Below are 22,414 nucleotides of genomic sequence, written 5' to 3' on the forward strand. Positions count from 1 at the left end.
GGCTCTTCTGATGTCTGAGCTGAGATTGCAGTTGAACTGAATCAGATAAGGGAGAAGCAAGGGAGGACTTACAGAAGCCAGTATAGCTGCACCAAGTATCTCTCTTTGAATCTGGATTTTAGAACAGTGCACAAGTACCACTGAGCTAAACCCAACATGTTGACACGATCCTGTGTTGGGAAAGTTATAACCTCACATACACTGAAGCATAAGAGAAAAATAACATAGAAAGTTTAAAAATTTTATATAAATTTTTTATTAAAACAAGAAAAGAAAAAAGAGTTGTAAGAACCACATTTGGACCTGATAGTGCAGTATTAAGGAGCCACACAGAAACAGTAGACTCCTGGATCTTATTTGTTCTGCTTTCCTTGCCCAAGAGAATCATCTTCTCACTGATAAGTAGCTGTTGAGCACAACAGTCACTGAGAACTCAAAAAATTGTTAGAGTACTGATAACAGTTCCAACCAAACTTCAGCCCTTCCCTGTCTTGTATTTCCCATAAAACTGACTTACAGCTTTGTATAGGAAAATCTCACTTCAGGAGAAAATCAGGTAATCAAGGTCCTCCTGTGATTAGGGAGAACTCGGACAGGGTATTTTGGGAACAGTTTCATGGTGATTAACTAACTTGCTTCATTTCAGTGTAGTTGTCACTCTGAATTACCGCTTAATGGGTGAAGTGTGCAGGCTATAGCCATCAGTGGTACAGGCGTAAAGAAGCAAGACATTTTAAAAAATTAGCCCCTGAAGCAATTAATTGCAGTGAATTTTTCAAATAGTTTTAATACTCTTGTCTTTTGACCCCAGGGTATGGCTTTGGGAAAAATATATTAATCTCAAGATAATAGTCAGTCAATTTCAGCTCTTCAATATCCACAATGATATTAAGATTCCAACCTTACACTTTTTGGTTGCAAACATTAATTAAGCATGATAATTGTGTGTCTCCGTGATATTTGGTGCTTTCTGTATCAGTCAGAGCTCAGGGAATAATTTGAATACAGCAGATAGCAATTTGCTACATAAATTCACCCCAATGGCTATTAGCTCATTTTAGAATAGTCAGGACTCCTAGAATAAAGGATTTTTTTGCATTAAATACCAAGTTAATCACATCTACCTCAGCTTCTAATTCACCTTTTCCAAAACCCTCCATAAAGAAGTTCTGTAAGGTCTGACCTATGTTCAATAAGATGCAAGACAGAAGTTTTAAAATGTGTATTTTAAACCCAATATCCTAAATAGGGAGTTCTGTAGACTCACCTTAATATTTATTTTCAGGAGTTTTATGAGACAGTTAAAGAGGACTTGTTTTTTTGGTTTTGATTTTTACACTAAAGATTTTCAGTAAGAATATTATATTACCTATTTAACAAGATTATTTCAATATTCCCACTTTGGAGATTGGTGGAGCAACTGAAAAACTAGAGGCAATCAAAATTGAATTAATGCTAAGAAGTTAAGAGGAGATTTGGTTTGAAACTGCACTTCACCATGATGAAGATTAACTCAACTCCCTGCAGAGGCGAGCAGCTCCCGATGGACACTGGCCAAGCAGTGGCTGACGTGCCATCCTGCCCCTACTGCCGGCCTTGGCTGATCCCTGGGCCCCACTGTTATTTTGCGCTCTGCTGCTGTTTCTGTTGACTTGTGGTTTCGGCAGCAGCAGCAGGAAACCTGGAAGCCACCGATACCAGCCACTGCAAACCACCCCAGGACTTGGAAGACCACCTAAACAGGACTCCAACATCCAGGACAGGTGCTGTGAGTGAGAACTCACATGTAACTCACACGTGGAGACTGGGCACAAGGTATGGGCACCGACACTGCACTTGTACCTCCAAATAAAATAAAGGACTTCAGGCAAAAACAGGCAATTCGCATTAAAAATGTAAAGCAGAGGAGATCCCTGTTAGGTCTCTCTCAAGGGAAAGACATGGGTGACAGCATTGCCCCTGGGCAAATCGCTGCTGGGCTTGGGTGCACAGTGAACTTCTGAGAGGCAGGGGACTTAGAGTGCCTCTTGTTGTTTTCTGTTTTATCAGGAAATGTGCAAGTTTAGGCTTACCAGTTAATAAAGCTGAACGGAATCACTTCTGCTTCCACCATCCCTGAGTTTGTGTGTGCAGGAGCACTTGCCAGGATCCTCACAAGTCAAATACAAATAACCTGAGTCCCGTCCCCTCGGAGTAGGCAAGTGCATGACCCCATTCATGCAGGACAGCCTCCTGCCCGCCTTTCTGTTTGTTTGTGCCACAGTAGAAGGGTCACAGGCATCAGTGGCTAAGCCCCTACTTTCACCAAGTGGGTGACTCTGAGCAAGTCACCCAGCTATGATGACCCAATGCTCTTTTCAAAATCTGCAAGCCACAACATAAACGTTATTGTTGTCTTTCCGTTTCCCCTAGGATTCTCTGTCAAAGGCACTCTCAAGAGCAAGCCTGGCAGCCAGAAGGTGAGTATTTATTTTTTCTTACCCAGTTTTCAGCCCAGCATGCTTGTACCATAAATGATCCCAGCACGGTCATGGCGCTAGCCTACATTCTTGCCAATCTGCCACTGGCACATACTTCCATCCGGCACTCCCTATCACTTTATTGCCAATGAACACACAGCCCAGTCCGTGAGTTCTTCACCCTGTTGTCTATGCAAGTGTTTCTGAAGTTCCACAGAGTGTTGGCAATGGCAAGATTGCCTGGATCCCATCCCTGTCCACTGATAATAGCAAAGTCTCTAGCTCTTTTAAACACTGGCATGTCAATCTAAGATACCATTTAAAACTAAAGGCCTCTATAAAAAAAATAAATAAATAAAAAATAAAAAAAAAAAAGGCTGGGCGTAGCGGCACTTGCCTCTGATTCCTGCAACTTGGGAGTCTGAGATAGAAGGATTACAAGTTCAAAACCCTGCCTCAGCAGTTTAGCAAGGCCCTAAGCAACTTGGCAACACCCCGTCTCAAACAAAAAACTTTATAAAGGGTTGGGGATGTGGTTTTGTGGATTCAATCCTGATACCAAAAAAACGTTTGGCTACTACTGGCATAAGGAAAGAACACAGACTCACTGAGTCCTAGAACAGTAACTTATTAGGGACAGGATTAGGGCAAATTCTTTAAATTCTCTACATCTCTGTTGTTAATTTATAGGAAGAGCTGTTGGTGACTATTGAAGGCCTCTAGCCAGAACCTCACCCAAGAAACCACTAAAAGGTAGTCAGAGTCATCTACCTTGTCACTACTAGGAAACCCTATCTAAATGCATCTTCTCACCCACCAGCTCTGTGCAAAGTATGGCATGGTCTTGTCACAGCTATGGAGCCCGTGTGGATTGAGGTATCTATCTGAATGGTGGCCAGCGATGTACCTGTTCTCCTTCATCAGACAGCAGACAGGCTACCGCCACCCTTGCAAAGTATCAGAGACCATTCAGGCTGAAGCAGTCAGTTAGGCATCTGATAGACTCCAAAGATAATCCTTCCTCAATCATGACCCAGAGCTCCCACAGAGCATCTCCAGAGGTCCCATGGAGGGACAGTACATTGATATCATGCAACTGTGCAGCAGGGGAAGCCCCACCCCCACCTGCAGTTCTGGGCACAGACTGGAGCACCTGATGGAAACTGAGGCTCACTATTTGCACAGATAATTGGTACCCTGAAATACATCTCTGAGGGTGGATAATTGACATCCTGATAGGACAAGGAATATAATGTGTACCTGGTATACCATGGGAAGAAAGTAACAGGTATTTATAAACCTATAATCAAGATAGATAGTGGTAAATACATTCAGTATGTTTGTCTCTGTGGAGACACATGGTGGGAGTGAGAAAGGGCTAGATGAGTAACAGAGAGAGGAAGGGAGATGTGGAAGAGAGAACAAGAGACAGAAACAGAGAGGCAGTCAGAGACAGAGACAGAGGCAGAAATGTGAGAGAGAGATGGAGAAAAATATGAGTTAACAAGACAGACACAGGAAAACAGAAACAGGGAAGTAAGGACAGAGAGAATGAGATGGAGAAAGACAGGGACAGAAAACAGACACAGAAACAAAATGACAGAGACAGGAAGAGAAAAAAGGAGAGAAGAAGGGTTGAAAGGAGGAAGGAGGCAGGGAGGGAGGGAGAGGGAGGAGACGATGGCACAGAGACACAAACTGACAAAGACAGATGGGGAGAGGAGCAGGGATGAACAGATGCATCCCAGTGGGCTACTATGCAGGTGGTAAGAAGAAAAACACACAGCTACATCCCACGTAACTCAGCCCTTCATTCTTTTGCCCTCAGACACTTTAATGATCATTGACACTTGCTGGGGAAGCCAATTCCATTTCTCCTGCATTGACCAACTCTATCTTGGGAGTAGGAGTTCCCTGGGCTCCCTATGGCCGATTCTCCCTTTCCTTCGTCTTCAGTCTTCCATCAGGCACTGTTTACTGTAGCCTTCCACGCAACCTGGCATAATGGGTGGGACGGGGAGCTCCAGTCCTGCTGTCCTGAAGCATAGCATCTCACAGTTCTCCCTCCTTCTATGGAGACTTTTCTAGCACCAGGCAAGCAGTAGTTGCTCCATGAACACTTGTTAATAATGGTATCCTTCTGTGACACCTCAAAGGGATCCTAATTATGGATTTCATTCATATTAATTTCATTCGGATCCATTAAAATTTGTTAAGTGCCTGCTATGCTGAAGCAAAGTGCTGCTATGTTAACTAACTCAGAGTATTAGGCAAGTACAGGGGGACTTGCTCACTTATTACCCAGGTTACACTTCCACCCCAGTACCATGAGCATCCTAAGCCGGACCACTGTCCAGTAGTGGTCAGCTGGTCTTAACTTCAGAAAGCCCCTCTCCAAAAGGGCCTTTGTAATTATCATCTCTATCAACAGTGGGCACTTCACTACTAAAATAGTGGTCTTGACTAGTGGTGTTATGAAAAATGGGCAATTGCTGATGAAATTAAAGGCATTCAAGATACATGGATGAGCTCAATGTATTTTGGAGACTCCCCACCCATCCATAGCCATGAGACAATCCGGTGCGGTCTATACTCTTGATCTTCTGAGGTGAAACCAATCCTGTGTCCATTGTGAACTCTGAAAGCTTCTTACTGCCTGGTGTTGGCAGGGGTGAGCAGGGGTGTGGGGAGGAGGAGGAGAGAGGGTGGTGTCAGTATTCCACCTATGAAAACTGGGGTTTTCCTCGAGTGACCTGTCATGGAAACCATGGTCAAGACACCTAGGAGACCAAAGAGCCAGGGTTCTCAAGGCTATAAGACAGTTCACTGTGTGCTTTTTTTAAATATATTTTTTTAGCTGTAGATGGACACAATATCTTTATTTTTTGTGATGCTGAGAACTGAACCAAGAGCCTCAGACATGCGAGGCAAGCACTCTACCACTGAGCTACAACCCCAGTCCCTACTGTGTGCTCTTTGATGATATGAATTAAGTTAACAAATGTTCATATGTGTAGCAGAATTTAGTCTATAACATGGTAAGGGATTTGTTGGAAAGCAGACCTATAATTAACTCTCACTTATTTCAAAATCCTGGGGGTACTAAATGGAGGCAGGGCTTCCTGGAGTAATGACTAAGACCCAGGCAGGTGCAAGATAAGCATGGGCTATCTTGTTATGCCCAAACTCTCTGAACTGCTTTAAAAGAAAAAAATCAAGAGGACACTGGAAAACATCCACTTCCTGAGGACAAAGTAGGAATATTTTCCTTATTTCTCCCACTAAGCATGACTAAAAACTGGGCATTACATATGAAGCCAAAATAGGACAATCCTGAAAGGTTGAGAGGAGACCAGCTGTGGATTCAGGACCCAAGGAATGACACAGTGTGAGGTCCCTCGTTTATTATGGCCTCGCATATTCAACTGCTGGAGAAGCCAGCAGTTCAGAAATGCCAAAAGGAACAGACAAAAGGAGTTCTGACAAAACCTGCTCCCTCTAGCCAAAGGCCTAGGAAAGCAGCAATGTGACAAGATGGAAAGTTCTCAGGCAGCCACTGCTTACTCCAGCCAATCACTACACAAAAACCATGTTTTCAATCCCATCCACACAAGCAAGGCCCAAGTGGGGAACTCAGGCTTCTATACTTGGCCATCTGGTGACAGGTGACCCAACCCCACTGGGGCCGTGCCAGGAAAGGTCGTGTAGAGAGCCCACACTTTCATTCCTGCCTAGTGGCAAATGGGAACCCTGCCCCACAGTGTCAGTGTGTACCACACAGGAGAACCCTGCCCCACAGTGTCAGTGTGGACCACAAGGAGAACCCTGCCCCACAGTGTCAGTGTGGACCACAAGGAGAACCCTGCCCCACAGTGTCAGTGTGGGCCACACAGGAGAACCCCACCCCACAGTGTCAGTGTGGGCCACACAGGAGAACCCTGCCCCACAGTGTCAGTGTGGACCACGAGGAGAACCCTACCCCACAGTGTCAGTGTGGACCACACAGGAGAACCCTGCCCCACAGTGTCAGTGTGGACCACAAGGAGAACCCTACCCCACAGTGTCAGTGTGGACCACACAGGAGAACCCTGCCCCACAGTGTCAGTGTGGGCCACACAGGAGAACCCCACCCCACAGTGTCAGTGTGGGCCACACAGGAGAACCCTGCCCCACAGTGTCAGTGTGGACCACAAGGAGAACCCTACCCCACAGTGTCAGTGTGGACCACACAGGAGAACCCTGCCCCACAGTGTCAGTGTGGACCACAAGGAGAACCCTACCCCACAGTGTCAGTGTGGACCACACAGGAGAACCCTGCCCCACAGTGTCAGTGTGGACCACACAGGAGAACCCTGCCCCACAGTGTCAGTGTGGACCACACAGGAGAACCCTGCCCCACAGTGTCAGTGTGGACCACACAGGAGAACCCTACCCCACAGTGTCAGTGTGGACCACACTGGATTTCCACCACCACCTGGTAGTAACAAGGAACCCCACTCTCTTTCTCCACCAGAACAGTGTCACAGAAACTCAGCCAGAGCAGAAGGTCTACACAAGATCCAGAATCTCATAATGCCCCAAATCTATAGGTTTAACAAAAGTCATCTGTCATACCAACAATCAGAAAAATATCAAACTATATGAATGGGATTTAAAAAATCACTGAGATGACAGGGATGCTGGAATTATCTAACAAAGATTTGAAAGTCCTATTATAAAAATGCTCCAAGGAGCACTTACAAAATGTTTGAAACAAGTGACAAAATAAAAAGACAGTCAAAGATAGAAAAGGTCTTGGTTAAGAAGGGGAAAAGTATGTAATAAAAGAACAAGATGAAATTTCTAGAATTGAAAAATATAATGAATGGGCTCTACAGCAGAATGGAAAGGAACCTTGAACAAAATCAACAAAGTTATAGAATAATAGGAAATACCCAATCTGAAGACAAAGGAAAACACAGGCTGAGAAAAAAAGAACAAAGTGTCAGGGATCTGTGAGTCTATCACAAAAGAGTTAAATTGCTACCACTGGAGTTCTGGAAGGAAAGGAAAGAGGGTAGGTTAACAATGTACTGAAATAAATATAGCTGAAAATTTCACAGTTGGTCAAGACAATCCTACAGATTCAGGAGGCCAAGAACCCCAAACAGGAAGAACCCAAAGAAATCCACACCAAGGAACACCATACTCTAAATTCTAAAAACTAAAGACTAAAAAACTGAAACATCTTGAAAGCAGCAAAAGATAAATGACATCCATCTACGGGGGAGAGGGAATTTAAATAACAGCAGATTATTCATTGGAAACCAAGGAGGCCAGAAGGAAGCAGCATGGGAATCAAGAAGCTTAAAACCTGTGAGAACCAGGAAGAAAGGTGAAGTCAAGACATCCTGAGATGAAGGAAAGCTAAGAGAATCTGTTGCCTGCAGAACTGTCTTAAAATAATACAATAACTAATAGAAGGTCTCTAAAAAGACAGAAAACATTTTTAAAGGGATCTTGGAATGTCACTAAGGAAGAGGAACACTGTAAGCAAAAACCTGGGTAAGCACAACAGACTTTCCTTCTCTTCTAAATTATATTTGATGTTTTAAATTATAATACCGCACATTTTGGCTCTAAAATTACATAGAAATGTAGTTAAGACAATTATGAACTATAGGAGTAAAGGGACATAAGGCAATGTGGAGTCTCTACATGTCCTTCAAACTGTTAATTCGACAACATCAGTAGACTGTGATAAATATGTATATATAAAGTAATGCCAAAAGAATCACTAAAAAGGTTATAAAAACAGAGTAAAACAACAATAAATCAAAATGGATTTCTAAAATATGTTCAAGGTACCCACAGGCAGGCAGGAAAATACATGAGAAAAAAAATTCCAGGAAAAAAGAAAAGAAAATGATAAAATCCATAATGTAAATTTAACATGTAATTATATTAAACTTAAATTATTTAAGTACACCAAAACCTGATTCAACCATATGCTGCCAAGAAGAAACTAACTTCACATATAATCAAACAGGCAAGTTGAAAGTAAAAGGAGAAAATAGTCAATATCATGCTATCATAATCAAAAAAGCAGGTGTGGCTATATTAATATCACATAAAATATACTTCAGAGTAAATGAAACTTCCAGGGATAGAGAGGGACATTATATAATCATTAAAATTCAATTCACCAAGAAGACAGAGCAATCATATTTATAAATATACATATAACAAACAACTGAACCATAATTATATGAAGCAAAATCTGGGAAAAGTAAAAAGACAAATTGACAAATCTATAATTAATTAAAAGTATAAACACTCTTCTCTCAATAATTAGAGAACAGTAGACAGAAAATCAGCAAGGATACAGAAAAACTCAACAACACTATCAACACACAGGGTGTAAACAATATTTAAAAAACACCCCATCCAACAGCAACAGGATGCAGTATACACATGTTTAAAGTGCCCACGTAACCTACTCTAAGAGGGACCATAAAAGAAAACTCAACAAATTTAAAAGAATTGAAAAAATATTGTCTGACCACAATAGAATCAAACTAGAAATCAAAAACAAAAAGCTAATAGGAAAGATTCCAAACACTAAGAAATTAAACAATACATTTCTAAATAATCTATGGGTCAAAGAGGAAGACTTAAGAAAAAAATTACATTTGCCTAAACAAAAATGGAAATACAACATACCAAAACTTTTGCAACCTGGCCAGGGCAGTCCTCAGAGGGAAATTCATAGCACTAAAATGCTTATATTTTTGAAGAGGAAGATTTGCATCAATAATCTAAGCTACTACTTTCAGAATCTACAAAAGGGAGAAGGAAGGCAGGAAGGCAGGCAGAAGCAAACAAAATGAAGAAAATAATAAAGACCAGAAATTGATAAAGTTAAAAATAGAAAAATAATAGAGAAAAATCAATGAAACAAAATAATCATGATGATTTCAAAAGATCCATAATATAGACAAACCTATATCATGTCCAAGAATTAAATAAGAAGATATAAATCATCAATATCAGATAATAAAAGAAGAAATTTCATTTTGGACTCTGTAGACATCAAAATGGTATTTAGGTAATACTATGAACAACTCTACACACAGAGATTTGACAGCTTAGATGAAATGAACCAATTCCTTAAAAAGCACAAACTACCACAAATCACTCAATACAAAATAGATCATTTGACTAGCCCTACAACTACTAAGGAAATCAAATTCATTAATTCAACATAGTAGAGATGTCAATTCTCCCTGAAAGATTTTTTTGCAGATATAAACAAAGTTATTCTAAAATTAATATGGAAAGAAATTGAAACAATTTTGGAAAAGAATAAAGCGGAAGGAATCAATCTATCCCAGTCCAAGCCTTATTAAATAACTACAATAATATTACTAAATCTGGATGAATTTGCAGAGAATTATGCTAAGTGAAAAAAAGTCAATCCAAAAAGGCTCCGACTACATAATTCCACTTTTCATACAGTTCTTCAAATGACAAAGTATGGTTTAAAAAAGAGATTGGTAGTTATGAGGAGAGTTAGGAATATGGTGAAGGATGGGAGGAAGTTGGTGTAGCTCCAAAAGGCCAACCAGAGGGGTCCCTGTAGTGATGGAAATACTTTGTGTTTCAGCTGTATCGATGTCAACAACTTAGCTACAATATTATCAGGGAGATGTTACCACTGGGGAAGATGGGGAAAATGGACATGGAATTTCTCTTTATTATTTCCTGCAACTGCATGTAAATCTATAATTATTTCAAAATAAAATTTTTAATTAAAAATTTTAAAAAGGACACAAAAGTCAGCTTGAAGAAGTTCCCACTGGTAAACTGGGGATAATTTGAGCAGCAAAATAATTAAGGGCTATAATAAATCCTAAATCATTAAGAAGAACAGGAATCTCTGAGTACACACTCTTGACAGATAGATGTATAGGCCAATAGACAGACACACACAAGGGAAAAAGTAAGAGCTCTTGCTTACAGCAGAAAGCAAGATGCAGACTAATAGTGGGTGGGAAAGGCTGGGTTGAGAAATCATCACTGTGCCACCATGTCTAGGTTGGCTCACACAAGAATCAATAGACACTAAGATCTGATAAAGAACAGCAAGTTTATATAATCTGAAAGTAATTCTTATTCCTTGAAATAAAACAACAGTAACTGTATAAGGGAGAACTCAGCGGATGTCTGGAATGGATGCTCAAAATTAACATCACCCAAAAGGGGCAGATGGATATTGTGTGTCTCCAGATGTGACACCTGAGAAGGACACAACATTACTTATGTACTATTCTGATAAGGGATGCGTAACCAACCAGAAGGAGCAATCATCAGACAGAACACAAATAAAAAACACTCCTATTTTTAAACAGGGAAGGGGTATGAATTCTTTTAAAATACCAAAATCATAAAACTGGGTACAATGAGGTATACTTGTAATGCTAGCCACTTGGCTGAGGCAGGAGGATCACAAGTTTGAGGTCTGCCCGATCAACTTAAAGAGAACATATCTCAAAATAAAAAAATAAAAAGGGGCAGGGGATATAGCTCAGTGATGAAATACTTGCCTAAAATACATTTTATATATTTTACATATATATTTATTTATCTCCCCAGTCCTGGGAATTGAACTGTTATATATAAGCTATAACAAAGCTATCACCACTAAATGTAATACATGATCCTGACCCAGATTCAATACATTTAGGAAATAAAAAACCTGTCAAAGACAATATTGAGTCAAGTGACAAAAACTGGATATAGATGGTAAACCAAAATTGGTGATAGTTTAAGGAAAACTTAATTGGTACCTGTATTGTGGCATTGTAAAAGAATGTCCTTATTTTTAGGAAATACACACTGAAGTATTGGAGTGTTAAAGAAGACTGATATATGCAACTTTAAAATGGCTTATGAAAAAACAGAAAAATAATGTTACCAAAGCAAAATACTAACAGAGAAACGAAAGGATATAAGGGTATTTACACTATTCTTGAAATTTGTCAGTTCAAAATTAAAAATTAAAAAAAATTACTTTGCTACTGTTAGCTCTCAAAAAAGAACTTAAGAAATGTCAATACAAATTTGGATAGGATAAGCTTCTAAAAAGTACAGAAACAAAGCACAGGCTTCTGAATTGATGAATTTGGGTTCAAATGCCAACATTGACCTTATTAACTAACCTGGACCTCCCAAAGTCTCAATCTCTTCATGTGTAAAATGGAGAAAATAATGCCTACTGCATAATTATTGTAGGATTAAATAGGATAAGGGCTGTAAAATGTCACGATGCCTCGCATACAGCACCATTCAGCAATGCTATGGTTATTTTAATAGGTTAGCGGTGGTCATGGTTATTGCTGCTGTCAGTAGCCTATGGAGATTCCAAGATGACCAAAACATGATTTCTGACTTCGAAGATCTTTTAAAAAATAGGTGAACCAAAAATAAGAGTCTGTAACATAATACTCTCAAAATGTTACTAGTGCAGAAACAGGAGAGTACTTCTGGGAAGTGGGCTAGAAAGACTTCCAGGGAAGTTGACATTGAAAGGGGGCCTTAGAGGGCAGGTTAGGACCTCACAGGTAGAGGCAAGGGTAAATGGTGAGGGCATTCATGGGCCAGGTAACAGGTCCAGGCTCAGGCCAAGGGCATGCAGAAAGAACAGTAAATATGCCTGGGAAAGGGATGGGCAGGGTTGATGTGCAGAGTGGAGTTGGAAAAGTACACCCTGACCAACCTGTGAAGTGTGCAGGGCCTTGGGGTCTCTACCATGTTGTGTGCCGTGGGAGAATCACTGGAGGTTTCTGAGTGAGCAGGGATATGACCGGGTTCTTGTTGAAAATATTGCTTCACAGTAGCTTGAGAAGTTAGTCTAGTAATTATCCCTTCTAATGGGGGACTCCTAAGGACAGGCCAAGCAGATACCACGCTCAGGCTGCTCCTATTTTTACTAAGCCCCATCACCCAACAGGTTGTGATCAAAAATTCCAACAATAGGAAAGGATGGCTGGGGCCATGGTGGAGCGTACAGACACAGCTGGGTGGTTTCCACGCCTGGGCTGGTGGTGACAGCAAGGCACCCGGCAGACGTAGTGCCTAAAAGCAGGTGGCAACAGGCATATGGATAGCTTATGTGGAGCAAGTAAAGAAGACAGGAATATTTCAACATTTTTACAACCAATGCCAGTGCTTTCCAGTCCCCTCCATCCCAGGTTTCTCCTTGCTAGACTGTCTGTCCATAGCTTATCTCTGGTTGTCTCTGGATGAGAGCCTTCTCCTTGGCTAGCAAAGCTTCCTTCAAGGTAGGGCTTCCTGCCCACACTGGTAGGACCTTCTATACTGTATACTGTACATTCAGGGTGCCCCCTTGAACCGACACACAGGACTGACTTGAAAATGAAAGACAGCTGGATGCTACCCATGGGTTACTGCATGTCCCCTGTTTTACTAGGCTAACATTTGCACATGTAGAAAAGAGAGATGAAAGTTTTAAATCACTTTTTTAATAGGAAACTATAATCGAAGCGAGTTCTTTTGGAATTTCTATCTTATTCCATCTAATTTTGGTGACATACATGCTTCTCCCAAGTGTAGTAAGAAAGAAAAAGAATGTGTTCTAATAGTATATTCTCCTTTGAAAGATTAAAACCTCAAATCTTGAATTCATGAGAAAGTTACTTGAAGGTGTGGCTAAGATTTAAATCAACAAGACAAAAGGAGTGGTTCCATCTGAGGAGGAAGGACATTCCCTTAGAGATCAGGTTACCTCAGAGGCGATGGAGGTGAAGCTGCTGCTAAAATGCACGTGCTTGTGGATCTCGCTGCCGTTTGCGGTCAGAAGCCAGTCCCCGAAGGCCTGGTCCTTGCCAGCTGACTGGTTGCCGTGGCTCTGGTTGGGCAGGAGCTCAGCAAGGTCCCAGTGGTACGAAGGTGTGGCTCCAACCAGAGCAATGAGGATGGCCTCGGTGGCCACGTACAGCTGAAAGAGCAAACACATAAGAGCAGATGCTGTAGACTTCACTCTGCAGGTGGGAAACTCAGGAAGCCTGCAAACCTTGAACGATCTGTTTCTTACTTTTGTGCTCTTATGAGCCACAGAAATGGGCCACAGCAGAAACCAGGGAGAACTGCCTGAAAAGGAAGCTTCATGCTCTGCGAGGACCGAGGAACAGAGACAATGGCAGTCTGCTTGCAGAGCACTTTATGCTTCTTCAGGGTGTTTTCCTTCCTCTTCTGGGACAGAGCTGATGCTAAGGGCTCTGTTTATATGATCTGACTTTATGGGCTCTGGCTTAAAAGCCCAATATTTCAGTTACTTCCTCCCCAAAACTGTATCTGCAGCTCAGATAAACAGGCACCAGGGCCCAGGAGTATCCTGGCCTTGGGCTCATGATCTAAAGAAGACACTGTGGCACAGTTGCATGTCTCAAACATATATATATATATATATATATATATATATATATATATAAAATATTGCTTTATTAAAGTAGGTAAGCATAATATGTACTTGAATAGGTACTAATGTAAGATATGACAGAATTTAAAGAAATCCAAAATCCCAAGTATAGGTATTCATTTCACAACCTTTGCCTGTATTTAATCTTGGTTTAATCTAACCATAATTGTCCTCTACCAAAGAAAAAATATTTTACTCATTCATTTCAGAAATATTTATTGAACATACATGTCATTTGTCATTGTGCTAGGCTCTGTAGTTACTCACAACTGGGTTTATAAGCTGTCCTATGCAGTCTTTATATGTTATAGATTTCCATTTATCTTACTTTCATTATTGGACAATTATTTCAAGCTTAACATTTATTAAGAAAACACATAATTAGTCTGCTTCAGAGTGTTAGCATCTTATTTAAGATTATTTAAGAAAATATCCCCATTAACTTTGAACTTGATGTCTTAAAATACCTTTAAATAAAGTAAGTGTCTAAAAAACACGAAGTAATGTGATTTCTCTATGACACATGGTACTGTGCCCAGTGGAGGGATGAGCTGGCTAAGGCACAGACAGGAGAGACTTGCCAACAGCCTCCTCTCCAGTCTGCAGAGAACTCCAGTCCGGGGCCCCTTGCACACCATTCTATAGGGGCATATTCAGTTAAATGGACAAGCTAAAGAGCCAGAGGAGAATAATTTGCCACCACTAGATGACAGGATTACTGACAAAGGAAGAGAAAGGAGTCATGACATTGTGGACATCATAATAGAAAGCTAATGTAAACCCAGGATGGATTTCTTTTTCTTTTTCTTTTTCTTTCTTTTTTTTTTTTAACTATCTTTAAAAAAAATGCTGAAAAGGTGCAAGGAAGTCCTAATCTATTTTGAGTAGATAGACTATAGGTGCCTCTGGAGATGCACAAAGCAGTCACAGGTCAGTGTGTATGGTGATTTATTATAAGATACAAAGGAAAACATGTCCCTAGGTTTATATGCATCCTAGCCCCAATTTGCGTACTATTAAGGACATTTTAGAATAGGAGGTAATCAGCTTATAAAAATAAAAACCCTCATCATTGCAAGAACACGTAGATTACCCATTTTGCAATCACTATAATTACAAAGTCACTCTCGTCCATCTAGTAACTGTGCCCCTTGATTACAATCTGCTGAAATTTAATTGATGGGTATAGAGAAATGAAAAACAGGGGGCAAGAAAACACAAAGGAGATGACTCAAAGCACATGTTTTGGTGAACATGCAGCCTTCGGTTAGGCAAAGCAAACCACTTGTCTTCCAAGTGTGCCCTTTTCTGTTTTTGTCAGGCCATTCTCCTCACCTGGAAGGCACTTTCTCCTGTCATGAATGTTTGAACTTTCCCCATCCTCTGAGATACAGCTTCAGAAAACAACTTCCTTACCTTCTTGCCTTCCACTCCAACCCTCCTGCTCATCTCAAGTCCTCTCCTGCTCATCTACAGAGTTCCATCTAGACTTTTCTGGAACACATATCACTTTTTTCATTGCATATTTAAGTCTCCATTCACCTTTAGGCTTCCAAAGCAAATAACCCAGGACCTACACACTTAACAAGGGAATGAGTAAATGGACAGGAGAGAACACTAGTTAAGAACGACACATGCTTCTATAATGCTAACCAGGCACCACCACTCGGGTAAGTTCCTGTTGAATACATGTTAGCACTTCACATTTTATCTGGATTGTCCTAGGATAAGCAGTGTTCTGGGTAAAAGGGAAAATGCTCCAAGGGGTCCTGTAGTTGGAGGCTTGTTTCATTATGAAGACCCCATTCTTAGTAAACACCACAATCTGGAGAAAGGAGTTCAAAAACAAATAATTGGTTCTAGCATATTCTTTATTCATAATGTAGGGAGAGTTGGATGTGATGCCACATACCTGTAATCCCAGTGACTCAGGAGGATGAGACAGGAGGATCTCAAGTTTGAGGCCACTCTCCACAACTTAGTGAGGCTCTAAGAAATTTATTGAGACCCTATCTCAAAATAAAAAAGAAAAAGGGATGCAAACATAGCTCAGTTACAGTGTTCCTGAATTCAATGCCCAAACTAGAGAAAAAATTTTTTTCTAATGTAGGGAATAGTGAAACCTAGTTAATCGCTGGTTAATACAGCATTATCCAGTTTCATTCCTAGCAATCTACAGACAGATTAAGCACTTCTCACCTATCTCATCTTCTCTGTCCTCCTCTTACCCCTCACAATATCTCCCTGGCCCACCCAGTGCACAAGAATGTGTATTTGGGGGCACTCATATAGATATGCACACATACACACACACATCCAAGGTCCTCAACAGAACACACAGGGACACAGCCTTCTGTTACTGGAAAGGTCAGAAACCTGCAACTATCCTAGACAGTGCCTGCCTCAGTGAAAGTTCAAACCCATGTCATTCTCAGTCTTTCTGATAGTAATGGAGACTGAGTAGGCAGGTAGGAAGGAGACTGCATAATAATGCTACCCAGGGGCGTCATGAGATTAAGACAGAGAGGACAGGCTTAAACTCCAATAACAACCTAATGTTAGGTCCTCCATACCAGAACCACATCCATGGGTTACAAAGTCACAGGAAGTCAAAGATGGCTTGGTACTAAATTAGTCCTGGGGATGCACCACCTTCACACACAGTGTGGGGGTGCTTTTTTCCTAGTTTGCCATTTTTGCTATAACAATTTCATGTAATTCACACATCCTGCTCCTTTCCCCCAGAGAACAACAACAACAAAAATGCTCTCATTCTTTTCCCTACTATTACTCTACCATGACCATGTACACATTCACCCACATACCTTTGTCTAATGAAATCACACCCATCAGCAGATGGGCTCTAAAGCCACAACGAGAAACCACCATCCATTCTCCTTCTGAGTGGGACTAACAACATCTCAAATAAATCATTATCTTCTCTGCTCTACCTCCAGGGAAGAACAAGTGCCACAGATGGCTGGGTTTTTTTTTCCCCCCTCCCTCTCAATGTAATTATAATTAGAGAAATGACTAAAATGTACTAGGGGATTGAAATTTTAAGTTTCAAAAAGTGAAGGTTTGAAAAGTAATTTTATATTATCACCATTATGAGCTTTTGTAATGCTTCTCAAGGAAACCGGAAGAGTCTCCCATAAATTATCTCATCACAACAGCTTGCACTGTAAAGTCATGGTCAGGTATGATGTTTATTTTGTAGGCAGAAAAAATGAGACACAGGGCGATTAAGGGATCATTCACAGTCTCATTTAACACTAATAGCTGAACCAGGAAGAGAATGGGAGCTACCTGCCTTTGAGGTCAGAGGCTTTTTCAGGGGAAATGAAGAAGACAAATATCAAAGATGATTTTATTGTTGTCATTACTATTAGTCTCTTCTGATATTAGTCCTAAGTTATCCGACTAACCCAATCATAAAAGCATTACATAAGAAGACCCTAACATGAAGGCAGGACCACATGCCCAGTGCCCAGCACAAAGAGAGACATTCGATAAATTCTGGTTGGCTGACTTACTGATACTACCTGTTTTTTGTGTTTAAAATTTGAACATACTTACACGCCCTGAATAACTGGTGCCTCTGAGTACCCTCTTGTCCAATTCTAATCCACCCACAACACATCACTAAATCAACTTCCCTGAAATGCCCCATGCAACTATTCTGGTCAAAACATATTGACAGACAAATGATGAGTTTCCTATGGCTTAACTACTATGGCTTAATGCACATTCAAGCTGTCTTCACAGGCCTCCTCAGTTCCCCAAACATGACTTAACTCACTATGTGGTGTGAAAAGCATATGAATACCTGAACCTTAACTCCAGCCATAAGACTGGATGCTAATGTTACTCCTTTATCTAAGGCATTCTAACTATCCCTCGCTAAAGGTCAAATGGGATGCTTCCCTAGGAAATTGTACAATGAGATACAGATAGTATGTGCCAGTCTTCCCAAACTTAATGGGCAGGGTCTAACTCATTAGGTCTGGGGTAGGGTCTAAGACACTGCATTTCTAACCATGTCCAACAATGCTTCTGGCTGGGCTACACTCTGTGTAGCCAGGGCATAGATTAATCCCTCTTCTATACCTTTTCCAATGTTGTTTTTCCACTTGAAATGACCTTCCTATTTCCCTCTAAACCAAGGTTCAAAGTTCATTTCAAGCTCAACTGTCTTTTTGAAAGCTCCAATGAACTACACTAGACTGCAGTCTCCTTAATTTCTGAAGCATCGGTTGGCTGGATTATTTTATAGGCAGACATTGCTTTGTATCATAATTTGTGTAGATAGAATTAAATTCTAATTTTCTAGTTTTTTTTTTCATGTCCTTTAGGAAAAAACCTTCTTTTACATCCATCCAAATCATCCAACATACCAATCATATGTAACAAGCCTATCATATGTATTTTTTAAACTAATCCCTTATAGAATGCTGGGACAAAAATCGTGCATTGGAAACCGGTAGTTCTGGAACCTCGTTTTTGTTCCCACTACTAAGACTGGACAAATTATTTTGTGTACATCTGTTTCTCTCAAGTAAAATGGAAATATCACCACCTGACCACCCTCCTTCTTATTTATTTATTTATTTATTTATTTATGATACCAGGGATTGAACTCAGGGGTGCTTAACCGCTGAGCTACATCACCAATCCTTTTTCCTTTTTTATTTAGAGACAGGATCTCACTGAGTTGCTTAGGGCCTTGCTAAATTGCTGAGGCTGGCTTTGTACTAGCCATTCTCCTGCCTCAGCCTCCTGAGCCACTGGGATTACAGGCATGCACCACCACACCTTGCCCTCCTTCTGTTATTTAATTTTAATGAAAATCTTTTGATTTTAGCAAGTGCCAACACTTTGGAACTCATGGTATTATGCACCTCAGATGATAACCAACAAGGACAGGAAGCAGTCCCTTCTTTCGAGGCACATACATTCAAGTGAGGACAGCAAATACATCCAAAGCTGTGAACACAGGGCAGACTGATGAGAGTCCAGTGAGCCACCGTAGAAACAAAGTTCATGAGAACACGGAAAAAGGAGATGTGAATTCTATCCACAGGAAGGAGGGGACAGTTGTGAATGTAACACTTGAGTAAGGTAGTGAAAGACTGCTAGGGAATTAATTAAAACAGAACTCAGGGGAAGGAGTTCTTTGGCAAGAGCAACCACCTCATTGGAGTCAGGAGAGTGAAGAACACATTTTTATAGTTTCGTGACAGGGCTAGCTCAGCTTTTCCAAACTTCAGCTATTCAAGTATTCCTACAAGAGACTGAGATGTCCATCTTCTGTGTGCTATTATTTACTAGTCTTCTTTCTATTTGCTCTTCAGTGCTAGGGATTAAACTCAGGACCTCACAATGCTAGGCAAGCCCTCTGCCACTGAGCTACATTCCCAGTCCACTAATCTTTTAAATCATTCAATGTCTTTAACTTAAGTAAATTAACATAAAAATAAAATTCGATATTGTTACAGATATCACTTGCCAGATGGAACTATTAACAATAAACACAAGGTTAAAAAGCCACATGCTGGCTAGTATGTTTTCATCTAAGGTGGGCCACTAGAGATATCTGCAGGAGAGATGGGGGTGAAGGTGAAGGAGCAGTTTTTCTTGGTTTTCATGCTCAGAAGGTCAGGGCAGGTATCTTTGTGCCTCACCTACACTGTCATTCCCTGGCTGGCTCACCTCACTAGTGTGGCACAGTATCTAGGCTTGCAACTGCTTCCCCTTCTTCTGAATCCTCCTTCAGCCTCTCTGACTCCTGGGTCAGGTGTGTCTAAAAGGCATCCACACCATCAAGGTTGGAGACGGTGAGAATAGCACCAATGACAGTCAATTCTGATGGGCTCCAGAGCACATCTTCCCTTCCAATGACCTACCCTGCAGACAACCAGCTTCAATACCACAGGCTGAGACAATAGCCTTAAAGGAGCTGCTCAACCAGCTGCCACGAGAGCATAAGGTCAAACTTCCATAATACATCACTCATCAGTTTATACATAATCACACACACACACGCACGCGCACACATCTCCATTCCAAGGGTTTTGCTCCCTGCCTCTCTGGTTTACTGCTACAAACGTAAACAAATATGATAAAATATTTGCATTTACTAAATCTGGAAGTAGATGCATGTGTGTCTGTGATATTATTCTCTGGATTTTTCCATTTGAAATGTTTCCTAATTTAAAAAGAAGTTTAAAAATGAATAACAAATAGGATGAAACAGAATAATGTTATTAGGTCATGTTTTCTGCCAAAGTCTGAACCTCCTTTAATTCTTCAATTCTAGCTTATTCCCTTTGTTCAAATAGAAATATCTGAGAATGTTTTGAGAAGTGCTAGTGCCAAATGAGATTTTCCCCTTCGATAAGCAGAAGGACTGAAGACGCAAAAAAGACATAACCTGTTCACTTTATAGGTTAATACTATTTAATACAACACCTAAATACCTCCAACTCTAGTAGACAGACTATTCTTTAGGATATCAAGCGAAAGGAGAAAGAGATGGGATTAGAAATAACAGATGGAGTAAGCTAGAATCAAGAACAAAGGTGAGAGAGTATCACAAGAAAGAGGGCAGAAACATGCCTTCCTCTTGGACACCAGCTTTGACAGGGAAGGAATTTCTCTGTGGAGAAACATGACAGGTGAGGCTAAAAATAAATTCGGAAGCAAAAGGTTTAGAGAGTTTATACCAAATAACCTCTATTTTTTTTATTCATGATGTAGGTACAATAATGATCTGGGGAATGAGAGGACTAGAAGTTTAGGCTTAAGAACAGCAGTAATTTATCAACAGACATGAAGTAAATCCAGAACAAAAGAATGGCCCAACACCATGGGCTGTGTGGTTTTCTAGAATGAGAAAAAGAGGAACAAACTGTGCAACAAAAGAGGACAGAATAACCAAACTTTGGTATAACCATACACTGGAATTCTACGCTATAGCCATTAAAAAAAAATACAAAGGTGTGCATTTATGAGCTCAGCAAGGTACATGAAACACCCTACAAAATTGAGTGGCAATACGCATTTCTGCAAAAAAAAAAAAAAAAAAAAAAAAAGGATGAGTGTGCATATTTACATGATAAAAACTCTGAAAAGCTATACACCAAAAAGATTTTACTTCTGGGTGGTGTGAGTCATGGTGATCCTTTTCTTTTCTTTTTTTTTTTTTCTTTTTCTTTTCTCAACTCTACAATTGCCATATACTGCTTGGGGAGTACTGTAGGATTCCCATGAATGCAGGCACTTGTTTCTTTGAGTGTTAGGACAAAGAAGTCAGAGGGGACACTGCCAACCTATGTGTGTCTTTCGATTTGATGACCTCTTTCTTCTAAGTCAGCCTCTAACTACTGTGATGAACCAAGCTCAAGGTCAACTACTTATGCCAATTAATTACAGGGTACTGCAAAACTTTAAGAAATCTTAAACTCACAAAACAAATTAAACTTTCATGATCCAGCCATTTCCGAGAGTACAGTCGACTGAGGAGTCATTTGCTCAAGTTTACCAGCCACCTTCCAGCACAGTGGCACAGCATCTAATTCCCAGTGTTCTTTCTTCCTTAGTCACATGTCTGTTTTCACATTTTTAAGACTTCTTTTGTGCTGTCTCAGAAGGTAACACCTTCTTTGTCTAGGTACACGTCAAACAGTTGAGGGTGGCCTTGCCAGGCATGCTACTAGGGATCTGGGTGCTCGAGAAGAATCAGATTCTCTGCTTTTCAAAGCATATCCTGCATTTTGAGATGTTCTGGACCCAAGGGGCCCTCTACATCTTCTGGGGGCCTTCCACAGCCTCCCTGGAAGGAAAGCTGTCTGACAGATGTGCAACTTCATCTGCTTTACACCAGGGGGCAGTGTCTATCTAAAGACAACTTTTCCTGGGGGTGGGGGCAGTGTGGATTTGGTCTTTCTGACCTGCAGAGCCCCACCCACCTGAACAGGTGGAAGGAACACCAGGCAAACATTCCCCAATTCATCATAAACTCTCAAGGGACCCACGCTCCAGATCACTGTCTGAAGATCAAAAGAAAACTGTGAGGGTAGGAGCAGCATAAGACTTGCTCAACCTAGTAGGGAACCTGGTAGATCCCAACATGCTCTGGAGTTGCCATGAAGAAGCTCTTACTAATGCCACAGGTTCCCATCATGGCCAAAACCTGGTGGTGCTGAAGGCTGGTCTCAATGACCTCAATTAATACGATCTTCACTTGTTTATGGCATGAACTCCATCGCTGGCATATGATAGGGAGTTTAGAAGAACTAGCTCTCATCTCAGTCATCTCTCATCAAAAAGGTGGTCCACCTATGAATCGCCTGTGGAGGGAGGGACAGTGACAAAGGAAGGGAAAGTGTTCTACACAAAGTTTAATAAAGCACCTTGCACAAAACCAGTCCATCCTACCCTCCTGCGTGAAATGACAACTTATGGTAGTAAAAGA

The 22,414-nt window shown here is 40.9% G+C and overlaps 1 protein-coding gene across 3 annotated transcripts in view; it reads right to left on the reverse strand.

The window, feature by feature from the left end:
* Slc22a15 (solute carrier family 22 member 15) overlaps window positions 1-22,414 on the reverse strand; it is an 82,395-nt gene that overhangs the window by 54,725 nt on the left and 5,256 nt on the right. For all 3 annotated transcript variants that reach the window (XR_007104301.1, XM_047520406.1, XM_047520396.1), the window contains exon 2: window positions 13,246-13,458. Coding sequence is in view for 2 of the 3 variants with exons in the window: in XM_047520406.1 (XP_047376362.1) it covers window positions 13,246-13,458 (213 nt within the window). In the remaining variant the exon portion in view is untranslated. The remainder of the gene's footprint in view (window positions 1-13,245; window positions 13,459-22,414) is intronic.

This window comes from Sciurus carolinensis, chromosome 1 (genome assembly GCF_902686445.1).
Source record: "Sciurus carolinensis chromosome 1, mSciCar1.2, whole genome shotgun sequence".
Classification (NCBI taxonomy): domain Eukaryota; kingdom Metazoa; phylum Chordata; class Mammalia; order Rodentia; family Sciuridae; genus Sciurus; species Sciurus carolinensis.